The sequence below is a fragment of the Penaeus chinensis genome, chromosome 28, assembly GCF_019202785.1.
Source record: "Penaeus chinensis breed Huanghai No. 1 chromosome 28, ASM1920278v2, whole genome shotgun sequence".
Taxonomy (NCBI): domain Eukaryota; kingdom Metazoa; phylum Arthropoda; class Malacostraca; order Decapoda; family Penaeidae; genus Penaeus; species Penaeus chinensis.
In genome coordinates, this window is record NC_061846.1 from 16,642,810 (window position 1) to 16,655,309 (window position 12,500).

The 12,500-nt window shown below is 34.0% G+C and overlaps 1 protein-coding gene across 1 annotated transcript in view; it reads right to left on the bottom strand.

Annotated features, from left to right (window-relative positions):
- Positions 1 to 493: 493 nt before the first annotated feature.
- LOC125039825 (ATP-binding cassette sub-family C member 5-like) overlaps positions 494 to 12,500 on the bottom strand; it is a 30,956-nt gene continuing 18,949 nt past the window's right edge. The window contains 25 exon segments of the mRNA XM_047634130.1: positions 494 to 2,017; positions 2,724 to 2,888; positions 3,133 to 3,325; positions 3,555 to 3,714; positions 4,157 to 4,346; positions 4,486 to 4,575; positions 4,777 to 4,963; positions 5,094 to 5,203; positions 5,205 to 5,254; positions 5,385 to 5,507; positions 5,831 to 5,852; positions 5,854 to 5,959; positions 6,098 to 6,282; positions 6,669 to 6,773; positions 6,968 to 7,077; positions 7,991 to 8,017; positions 8,957 to 9,137; positions 9,277 to 9,454; positions 9,791 to 10,014; positions 10,230 to 10,462; positions 10,650 to 10,812; positions 11,174 to 11,304; positions 11,632 to 11,757; positions 12,089 to 12,236; positions 12,379 to 12,482. Coding sequence (XP_047490086.1) covers positions 1,904 to 2,017; positions 2,724 to 2,888; positions 3,133 to 3,325; positions 3,555 to 3,714; positions 4,157 to 4,346; positions 4,486 to 4,575; positions 4,777 to 4,963; positions 5,094 to 5,203; positions 5,205 to 5,254; positions 5,385 to 5,507; positions 5,831 to 5,852; positions 5,854 to 5,959; positions 6,098 to 6,282; positions 6,669 to 6,773; positions 6,968 to 7,077; positions 7,991 to 8,017; positions 8,957 to 9,137; positions 9,277 to 9,454; positions 9,791 to 10,014; positions 10,230 to 10,462; positions 10,650 to 10,812; positions 11,174 to 11,304; positions 11,632 to 11,757; positions 12,089 to 12,236; positions 12,379 to 12,482 — 3,425 coding nt within the window. The 3' untranslated portion in view covers positions 494 to 1,903.

Below are 12,500 nucleotides of genomic sequence, written 5' to 3' on the forward strand. Positions count from 1 at the left end.
AGATGTTCCAAGAATGGGAATGCTTTTTATAAATGTCAGATTTTGTTTTATTTATTTATTTTGCCTTCAAGGTCATTATTTTCATTCCTTATTACTTGGGAATAAAATGTTTGTATGTATGTTTGTATGCTTTTAAATAATATCATAATCTTATATGTCATATGCTCCTGCATTTACCATATATCACTTGTTTTATTCTTTGTTAGTATATTTTTGTAGACTTCAGACTGGAATTGACGTATTTCATATTTCAACTTTTATGAAGCACCAAAGTATATTCTATCTAATCCATAAATTCACCAAGTTCTATCATTACCCTTAAGTTTTATATTTCTTATTTCTTAGTTTTGTAAATGTTAAGAGGAAGAACAATTAATTAAAGGAAAATACCACTTTGCATCTTAATCATGTCATAATAAAATTTTGCCTTTTAAAGCCCCAGTGGGAAGTTAAAGAGACGTGCTAAATAAGGAAAGGGAAATAAAAAATAGCGTGAAAAAGACACTTTTACTATTTGAAATCAACAAATAATGCAGGTCAATTTGTAATTTTTCCTGAATTTCTTTTGCTTCACATGTAAGGCTTTAATTGATGGTATCATCAACACAAAACGGTACCTGGTCCTGTAGCCAATTATTTTGTCATGAATAAAATATATGAAACAAATTGCAATAAACAAATAAGGACTACATTGATTCTCCATTCCTATTTCAATTGAATGAAGGTACAGCCTGAATAATTCATGTTATATAAAAATTACATTGACAATACAGAGGAAAATAAGAGAAACAATATTCAGCATCAACTATATACATCTCTTGAACAGCAGCATATATACACAAATTATTATTTAATAATGATAATAAAAATGCTTCTTGCTCAGTAGTGTATCCTTTACACACAATACAAATAATGCAGTTATAAATATGACCTTCATAACTGCAAAAAAAAGAAACAATATTTGGTCACTTAGAGGTAACTTACAGAGACAAGGTTTAATGAAATTTCACATAAAGGGAAGTAATCCAGATAAATTTGTTGACACCACATTTGTCCAATACACTAATCATGATAACTAGGAACAGGTAGTTGAGATAATCCCTGAATTTTAGGATTTCATGCATGACAGAATGATAGCATTATGAGAGGAGTGTGAGTCCTGGACAGGCAGTGTAAATGAGTGAATGTTAAAGGCACCTGCTGATTCTTAATGAAATCTGGAGGCATTTCAATGTTACATTCCACGAAAGATTAGCTAGAACAACAGATCTTCTAAAGTGACTTACATCCAGAACTACTGTTGTGTGATTTGTACATACTGATATTTATCTAAATGTGTGGGTTCTCTCAGAGGTCTTTTTAACCCAAACTGATTGAATAAATGTTAAAAATAAACTTGGCACATTAAATTACAATTCAAACAAAATATCTTAACTTATGTGAAAAAAAAGTAATCACTTTAAGGAACGTAGACTAATTTTCATACTTTTATGCGCTGCTTCCTTGCATTGAAAATAACAACCTCAAAGTAAAATTACATTCTGACTCTACTAAACAAAATGCTCTATCATCATTTGGGTATTTCAGTGTTTCATTCCTGAGACAGTAAAATGCTGACACATCTTTGAGAACACATAGCACAATAAAATATATTCCAGAGTTAACCTCCTTCTTGATTACTCAGTCACTTTTGCAGATGAGTGAATATCCTTAAAGCTTAATCCTCAACACAACTTTTTTTCACTTCTTATTTTACTGACAATTGTAACATGATAAAGCATACACTTCACTGGAATACTAATATCAAAATATATTATTCAAAAATCTTTATGTAGTTATTACCATTATTAAATGCATCCAAACATTTGACATTTACACAATAATCATCTGCTAAAATATTACACTAAGTAAGTGCCTTCATCTGTTCCACTGTGTTTACTCCCATGGCTTGCATCATTTCTCTGAATATGGATCCTTCCGTTCTCATAAGATTTTCCGGACTGTCAAATTCACTCAGCTGAAAGATAAATAGAATTTTACTAGACAGGGAAATAAAATTATCACATTTAATGTACCTTTTTTGTCATTCTATTAATTTGTAAATCTTAAAACCTATGCATTTCCTATGCTCTTTCTCATTGTCCATACTCTTCTTCCTCCCATTTTCATTGCTATTCTTTCTCACCTTGTTCTTAAATTTTCTATCACTTTCACTCCTGTTGCCCCTTGGATTCCCCATCCCTTCTCTCTTTAAGTTCCCATCTATCCCTAAATCTACCTTTACCACTACCTCTACCTCTACCTCTACTTCTACCTCTACCTCTACCTCCACCTTTATCCCTACCTCTACCTATAACCTCCCCTCTCCTGCTCTTTCTCTTTCTCCTTCTCCTTTTCCTTCTCTTTCTCCTTCTCCTTCTCCCTCTTCCTCTCCCTCTCCCTCTTCCTCTTCCTCTTCCTCTTCCTCTTCCTCTCCCTCTCCCTTTCTCTCCCAATCCCATTCCTATTCCCATTCCATCTGTCTCCCTCTCCCTCTCATTCTCCCACTCCCATTCCCATTCCCTTCCCCTTTCCCCACTTCCCCTCTCCTCCCCCTTCTTCTCACTCTCACTTTCACTCTTTCATTCTCCACCTCACTTGCTCACTCTGCCCCTTCCTCTCCATCTCTTTCTAGCTCTCTCTCTCACTTTTCCTTTCTCCTTGAACATAAGAGCAAAACTTACCCTTCCTGCATCTAGCACCATTATTCTATCATAATTGGCCACAGTGTTGAGTCTGTGAGCAATGGTGAGGACAGTGCTGTTGACAAATGCCTCTTTTATGGTAGTCTGGATTAAATGATCAGTCTCAATGTCAACTGATGCTGTTGCTTCGTCTAGCAAAAGAATCTGAAAAGTCCATAATTGTTCTGTTAACTTGCTGACTTTATATTTTATATAAATATAGCAGTAAGCTTTTAGGTGTTGTAAATATCATTACAAACACTGCATGCAGATCTTTGAAGCAAATAAACAATACATGTCTTAAACACTTTCTGTGAGATATTGTAAACAATAAAAGTAAAACCCAAAATAATTTTCAGACATATATCTTGCTAAGCATTACACAAAAAATTAAAGCCCCAGTTCTTACCTTACTATTTCTAAGTAAAGCTCTTGTAAGGCAAATAAGTTGCCTTTCTCCAACTGAGAAATTCTCTCCAGCTGCTTCTACTTTGGAGTGTAAACTATGTTCCTGTTTCGTGACAACGTCCTTGAGGTGAGAGCGTTCTAGTGCTTGCCAAACTGCATCATCAGAATGCTCTTCAAAGGGATCCAAATTGTACCTGTAAATTGGAAATTTCCTTCCTCTTAAACATTCTTAACCTTTTCTATTTCTAAGCAGTCTCACTGGATATAAAAGATTAAAAACTGAGAACATTCATTCACTATAACATACTTTTCTTTTGATGTTGACCTGGTTATAAATCCTATAAAATGTCATATTCAATTAGATATGAAAAATACCAGTCACTGTATACCTTATACCAACATGCACTAAGCTTAAACACTAACCTAATAGAGCCCTGGAAAAGAACTGGGTCTTGTGGAATAACAGAGACATGAGAACGAAGTGTATGTAGACCAATCTTGCTAATGTCTACTCCATCAATGATAACACTGCCAGAATCCAACTCTGATATACGTAGTAATGTTGAAATCAGTGAGGATTTGCCTGGAAAACAAAGCCTTTTATTAGCATGTTATATTGGATTCCTTAACATAATCTACTGAAGGACCCTTGACCTTCACAATCAAATAATGCTTTTCAAATAGCTAACAATTATTCACCAATGTGAAAATTAAGCAATACATATTACAAAATTTGTGAACAATAGTTACTAAAAATTATAATAAACTGAATACCAATATAAGTTATAGCTAGGGCTTCATAAATGAAATCAACAAAATAGTCCATAGGATAAAAAACTAAAGTCACCGGTCATTAAAAAGGGATACTGTAATCCGTGTATCAAAACATACAATATATTCATTTCCATTCAAAAAGCCAAATAATCCTCTGCAATACTCATAGCTACAGCAACCTTATCCTGCTTTAACAAAAGACATGAGTTCCTTTATTATGAATCATCTTGAAAATCAGCAAAAACACAAACCTGCTCCTGTGCGCCCCACAATGCCAATCTTTTCCCCATCCTTTATTGAGGCACTGATGCCATGAAGAACCAGAGGCAGGTCAGGTCGGTAACGCAGCTTTACATCCTTTAATTCCAAAGTGCCTGACAAGGGCCATCCTTCAGTCGGTTCTGAGGAGGGAATTTCCCGAGGTGCTTCACTCGGCAATTCCTGAAGTATAGTGGAACAGAAAAACTTAGGAGCTAAACTTTTTGGTTTGAAATTTAAAAGTTGTCTAAGAAGTATTTTGTATAAGAAGCATTACTACATTGATATTCTAGAAAGGTTTAAATACTGATTCTCGACTTACATAGGCATATTCAACAATTCTCTCCACTGATGTAACACGAGACTGGAATTCTGACTTCATCCTCATCAAGAAGGGAATAAAAACACACACCTGAAATAAGACAAATGATAAGGTTAAAACTACCTGCAGCTATGCTCTTTATTGAAAATCAACAGGTGAGTGAAAATATCTGAAACATAAAACCTTATCAAATTACTTGTATGTATGAATAAGAACAAATTCTATTGATGTTAGTTATTGATATCAAAAAAGTTTCACATTCAAATGAACTCTTTTAAGAAAAATACTTACTCCATTCACTGTTGACAGAGCAAGACCAGCAAAAGCAGTGCTTACAAGGCCCTTTGTAAACACACAAATCACAGTGACAGCCACTGTGACACAAATAGCCATGAAGTCCATGCGGTACGTGAACCACCGATTTGACAAGCGGAAGACCAAAAGTGAAGAGGAATGTTTGTCCAAAAGTTTGTACATTCTGCAAGTGAGGACAAAAAGACACCATCTTAGCACTGAGAGTTTGGCTAAAAATCTTTGCAATTTATATCAAATTAAAAATGAATGAATACTGATAAAGAATAGATAGCAAAGAATTCAGTTTAGCAAACCTGTTAATGAATAATCTCTCTTTGTCAAAGGCACGAATGACAGAAAGTCCGGAGATAGATGAACCAATATGCTGAGTGATAGGCGATTTTAGGGTGTTATCTAGACGTTTTCAGTTCTCTCACACCAGCATTCAAGAACACATCAACCACAATAAACAAAACTGTAAAGAATAAAGTTTCAATTAATAATCATCATCAAAATACTATTTATAACAGCTCCTCAAGAATGAAAATCAAAACAGCATTTGAAAAGTTTTTTCCCAAAAACAGAAGAGATAAATTTTCACTTACTGACAATGACAACGAGTGGGAGGACAAACCAAACGTAGATGAAGCACACAAGGATGACCTGGCCAAACACAAACAAGAGACCCTGAAGCAGGAACTCTAGGAAGAACGGCACTCGCACATCCACTGTCAAAGAAAATTTTTATCGAGATTTTAATTTCCATTGCAAAACAATATTATGAAAAAAACAATGCTGAATATACCTTCAGTTCACTTTCCCAAGGAATATCATGAATTATTTTCCAAGCAGTATTACTATACCTGCAATATAGTAAGACTGGTAATCTTAAAAACTATAATAATCCAGCTTTTAGCCCAAGTATATTTTCTGTTCATATATCACACAAGTGTATTAGTAAGCAACAATGAATGAAAAGAATTAGACACGTGTATATCCAAAGTATGTAAATGATGTATATGAAAGTCATAGAGAAAATAAAGTATCATACGCTCATCCAAGTCTCGGGAGAAACCGATTCAAAATACGTCCAGACGGAGTCGTGTCAAAGAAACTCATGGGGGCTCGGAGAATGCTCTGAAACATCTTATTGTGCAACTTTGAGGCACCGGCCAGTACTCTGCAAAAGTATTCATCCATCAAAAATTTGTCCTTTTCATCTCTTAAAATCATACACAAATATATGCATTTCAACAAATACTTCAACAAATACGTGCTATGCAAATGTCTTCCAAACGAATGCCGAGAGCCTCCCTACCTGAATGTCACCCCAATGCCCTTGATGACGCCTGTGAAAAGGAGCAGAATGAAGCTCAAGCCGTACACAAGCTGGTACATCCACAACATGGGATTCTGCGAAATATCTCCTTTGATTTCATCGTCTGAGAGCGTAATATTATACTCCGTCACATTCTTAATCCTCTCTTCCGCCTGGCCATCGCCCTGAAAGCAAAATAATCCTTTAGTAATTCATGAAACTCAAAGAGTAATTCTAGTGTCTAATATGTTTCTGATGTTTTTCCCTAAACAACAATAACACGAGTACAAAAGGTATGAATGAGAATGAATACCTTAACAGCGCAAGAGATGTATGTGACAGTTTTGATAATATATTTGTCAGAAATTTCAGAGAAAGGTATAATCAAAATCAGTCAAATATATCCTGCACTGTGAATATATACATTCTCATCATACCTTTCCTACTTTTATTTTATTTCTCACCCAAATTACTACAAGACTAAACAAAACAAAAACAGGTAGAACATACATCACATATATCAAAATCATCATCAAAAATAAAAATGAAAAACAAACTGGTCTACACTAACCTCATCCAACCACTGCTGTAGCCATACAGCATTAAACATTCGTGTGAGTGTGAAAATGATAATTGCAAGGAAGATAACGCTGGCAATGCACCAACCTCCAGATTCCTGAGAGCAAAAAAAGTTACATTACTCTTTGGAGGTAAATAATCATGAGATATGTTTATATAATGTAACTAATACTGCTTCAGAAAATTTTAGAATATGAAACATGAAAATACATAATTTACTACATTATTTCCACATATTTTTTTCACTTCCCATATTGTTTCAAAAAACACCAGTCAGAACTTTCATTATACCTTAATGAATGTTAAATAGACCTTGCCGCTCACACTACCAGTTGCTCTAGTTTCCTCCGTTGTTAACTTTCCTCGGCCTTCTTTATCTTCGTTTTCTTCTTTTTTCACATCTAAGAGAAAGAAAATCTTTAATACATATCCAGTTGTTTTACACACATTAAACATCTGGTAGTACTGAGCTTTTATTTCTTTTTTTTTCTTGCTTTATCTCTTCAAACCTTGGATAACCCTTGAAGACATTAGTAAAAGCAAGTAGTTGTAATATTATACATAAAGATGAGATATCACATACATTAAAAAAAAAAAAAAATAGTAAGCATAAGCACATTGAGATGAGTAATGCATTTTTTTTCTAGCAATTACACCAAAATCACTTTTTAAAAAATGCAAAAGCAAGCTTCCTGAATAATTAGGTATGTTCCAAATGTGTTTCATTCATCTATATTACACTACACTGAATGTGAGATGGAAAATAACAATACAGTCAACAAAAATAATAATTTTCTGTGTAAGTTACTCAGAGAATAATGGGAAGCATCTTCACACCTACTTGCTCATAACTGCATAACAGTTTTGCAAGTTAGTAGAAAATAAAACAAAATCTGGAGCACCTGATATGTTTTTTCTACAAGCCAAATTCAAGCAAATATGCAACATTAAATGAATATATAAACAAAACATGATGGCAAAATGATATGAGAGATCTCATATGACTTTACACACATAACTATGGCATTAGCATGTACTGTGTATTCAGCTACGGCATCTGACTAATACCTGATCTCTTCTGCAAATTTACATCAAGGACAAGACCAAGATATTCTGCCAAACTCTTACAACTCAAACACAGCATATTTCTTTCTTTCTTATACAATGTAAAGCAATCTAGCACAACCTACAGGCTGAAACAGCATTGCCACTATCAAGCTTTACTGTAATATAAGAAAACATTAAGATGAAGTTGGCTCTTCCTAGTATATAACAGTCCTGTAACAGGCGCTACTGAAATTCTATCTCACTTACTTCTGAGTTTGACTGCTGGTATTCCATCTAGGAGAAAAGAGTAATAATTCATATGTGTTAATTAAAGTCGAGACGTTGGATTTCTTTTCCTTCCATGAAGAAACCAACTCACGTTCAAATTCCCAAAGTCCTTTCTTCCTTTCCGTCTTTCAATTATATATGTCTTTATATGTTATATCCTTGTCTTTTTTAAACTTGGAAATTCTTCATTTCCTTTATATCCCCTTACTAAGCAATATATGATAATATTTACACCAAGGTATTTGTGTGTTTGTTTCCATATGATATTTCAGAGTGAAAATAGTTAAAGAACATCACAGAAACTAAAAGAAATATCATTAATAATACTGAAGTGCAACTCCTCTGCTAAAACTGGCCATATGTGATGGTTAGTCTATAAACTCTAGGCTGACAGATATAACTAAGTACTGTTTTCTAATCAAATCAGCTTTGTAACGGAGAAATCAATTCAACTTATTATTTCTTCATGCTGAGAAGCCATGCACTAGTATAAAAGCAAAGATAAGGATACTGTGACAAAAATATTAAATAGTTTCACATAAAAAATAGACATAGACATTATTACTGTGCAATCTTGACTACTTTTAGGAAACATGCATTAAGAAAGCCTTACAAACACAACACTTACAAAATACAATGGACATATAACAAAGAAATTACCACTGTTATGTAGAGTAATTTCTACAATATAAAACTTATTTGCAATATGGATGTTATCACATACTAACAAAATTTGTAGCATTTGAGGACACAAAATGTCATCTAACAAAAATATAACAATATCAACACAATATATTATATGAAAAACAAATCAATCTCTATCTTCAGCATACATGCTGACTGCAATTTTCACAATCTTACATTTATCCAATATTTTTCTTTATCTGTTTATCTAAACTGCAACTGAAAATACCAGCCCTATGTTTCCTCTTGAACAGAACATACCATTTACAGATTCATCCTTCTTTTCGCCAGAGTCTTCTTCATTTTCACTCTTATCTCGGGTAGAATCAAAGCCAATCATGTCAAAGTATTCTCCTTTACGAGCCACAAGTTCAGCGTGTGATCCCCGCTCAGCGATCTTTCCATTTTGCATCAAGATTATTTCATCACATTTTTCCAGAAACTGCAGTGAAAGAAAGTAAAATTCAAATAAACATCAAATATTTGTGTAATAAGGATTTGAGATATTAAATTTTTTACTATATTCGAATATTGCATTACTAATTCATATAATGGTTTCATTCTTTTGCGAGCAAACTTACATGAGTTGCATGGGTAACAAGAATGACTGTTTTGTTGCTAAGAGCACCTAGGATGCACTGGTTGAAAATGTGCTTTGCAACTTTGGAATCAACTGCACTGAGAGGATCATCAAGTAGATAGATGTCCCTGTCACTGTAGACTGCACGGCCTAAGTTCACTCTCTGTTTTTGACCCCCACTTGATAACAAAGAGAAAAGAAAATTAATAATTAATTAATCTACTATATTTACATCAATTGTAAATATCTTGAGGTAGAGACACTTACAGAAGACTTTCAGGAAAAACTACTTCAATGTAATGACAAATTGGTAGGGTAGCATACTCTCCTGTTCTTTTTGTAAAAGTATAAGTAATCATAAGCTAAACATCCAATGGCTATTTGCAGCAGTTTAAGGGAACCCAAATTAAGAAGCACATGAAAGGAAACAGTATTTTGCAATATCTTTCAATAATTACTTTAACTCACCTGTTCTAGGGATCCCTAAAATCTTTTTGAAAGAACCTAAGGCTTACCTCAGATTGATGCCCCTTTCTCCAATCTCCGTCATTTCTCCCTCAGCAAGTAAATGGATGTCTGATTCCAGGGCACACACACGCAGGACTTTCCGGTACAGTTCTTCATCAAACTTCTGTCCTACTATAACGTTCTCCCTAAAAGTGTCATTATAGATCCATGCTTGTTGTGTCACAAGGGCCAACCTACCATTCACCTGAACTTCTCCACTCTGGGGTTTCATCTGATAAAAGAAAATCACAAAATAATGTGTGTCACAGGTATTACTTTGAATAATGTTATAGCAGCTTGTCTATCGGTGATTACATGTTTCAAGGAAGGAAATCACTTCAGATTCCAATGAAGATCTTTATAATCAACAGCAAAATCATGTTACAAATGAATCCCACATTTATCACATTCCTTAATTCCACATTAAGAACAACACGAAAAACATACATCTCCACAAATAGCAGAAATCAAAGAGCTTTTCCCAGATCCAATGCTTCCACAGACACCAATCAATTTCCCACGGGCAACAGAGACATTGACGTTGAAGAGTGTTTCAATGCACTTCACTGGCTCGGACTTGCCATCGGTGACTGGATTCTTTATGCCATTTGCCTGTCCGCTTGTAACATGGCCATTTGTTTGATTTTTTTCTCCTTTAACTTCACCATTGGTTTTTGTATCTAAAAGAGGAGTGTTTTTTAAGGTGTAGCTAATCTAGAAACTTAAATTTAAAAGTTAAAAAGCATTTACTCTAAACCAAATCAACATGATATTTCTTAATTCAATATTTTGCATCTCATGAAGCAAATACATGTATGAAAACCATCAGAACTTCATTATTCAGCAGTATTTGGTTTAAAAACTTACCTGACTTGTTCTTTCCCTTTGCACTACCAGGTGGACCTGACTTGTTTTTGAAATCTATGTTATGGATTTCCCAAGCAAATGTTGCATTTTTGATTTGCAGTGCAAGGTTGTTGTTGACTAAGCCTCCTGTACGTTTTTTGTGCTCTGGCAGCTCTAGTAATTTCTGCAACAAAATAGTGGTTAGCTTTTCTTTACTTAGATAAAATACTGTTTTTTTTAAAGTCAGTTTGTACACTAAATTTTATTCTATAAAAATATAATTTTAAAAAGGTAAATAAATCACTGTAAAAAAGTTATCTACAAAAGGTTAATCACAGAATAATCAAGTGTCAATAAACGTCAGTATCTCAAAAACACAAATTTAAATAATGTACAATCTGTGTAGGAAATTCATTATGCTAAACTCACTTCATAATAACCTATTACAAAGATTTTGATTCTGAAACATATCTCCTTTAAATCTTCCCTCTCTATGTAATCCTTTTAAGCACTATCAATATGTCTAACACAACAGATTCTCTTACCTGGATCCTACTTAAGGAAATCTTTGCTTCTGCAATTGATCGAATGGTGAATGGAAGAACACCAACTGTAAACTGCATGGCATTGAAGACCGAGAATATTGTGAAGGCTTCAGCAGATTTGAGAGAATTGCCTGTAAAAAAAGATTATCAACTTTTCGTAATTCTGCTTAAAAAAGTTTTCTTACTTATAAAGGCATCACTTTAATATATATATATATTATAAAAAGTGTTACACAGTATATAGCAACAGAATGTACATAAATCAAAACATATTGAATGCCTCTCAGCAAAATCATAAAACATCATATTTTCTTAATGACGACAAGACTACTCATTTGGATACTCATCCTACTATACAATAATATAAAAAATTATCCAAAATGCATACACTGTTTGATTTTCCATAATGCTACATCCTTACATCTCCTATTTTACATAACACTACATCCTTACATTACCTGAAAGTGTGTACGCCAGGAAGGTCACAATGGTTGCCAGGATACTGATACTTGGCGTCACAGTTGAGCTCACGGCCTGTAGGAGTGCTCCAATGCGATGTTTCTTCAACTCTTCTTTCCTTATTCCTGAGAATAGGATCACCTGGTCAGAATTCCCTTATGCGATCTTATACAATAGTCAATAGTTGTAAGTAGGATGAAAGGTTGAAGAACATGAGAGTTGTACTATAGGGAAATGAAAATCCTGAAAATCTAAATGGTAAGTTGGCGCAAAGAAATGGAGACTTATGTTTACAGAATTCTGATATAAATATATAAATATATATATATATGAAATCACAGTACACAAAACTATACATTAATGCAAATGTTAAAATACCCACATATCTAACCAGATGATTTATCTAATGGCAAATCATATATGGGATCACATGCAACACAGAAAGCTAAAACATACCAGCTATCTTCTTGGCAAATGAGTCTTCCCAGGAATACATCTTGATAAGCCGCATGCTGTTCAAGATTTCACTCATCAGACTTACACGCTTATCGGTTACCTTCACTGTTTCGATACGAATGTTGCTCTGTGCTTTTGCAATTGCTCCCTTGATGTGGTAAGAAAAAATTCAAATAATAAATAGAAAACACTAACATAATTCTCATCAACCTATTTCATACACATGATATATCAACAACAGATGAAAGACTCTTTCACTTTTGACTGAAAAATAACAGTGGGTGACTCACCATAATTGGATAGAAGAGGATATACACCCCTTGTCCTATAAGAGCCCAGGATCCGAGGATGTATATGCAATACACCACACTCATTGTGAAAATCACCGGCATAGCTGGAATCATAAAATATA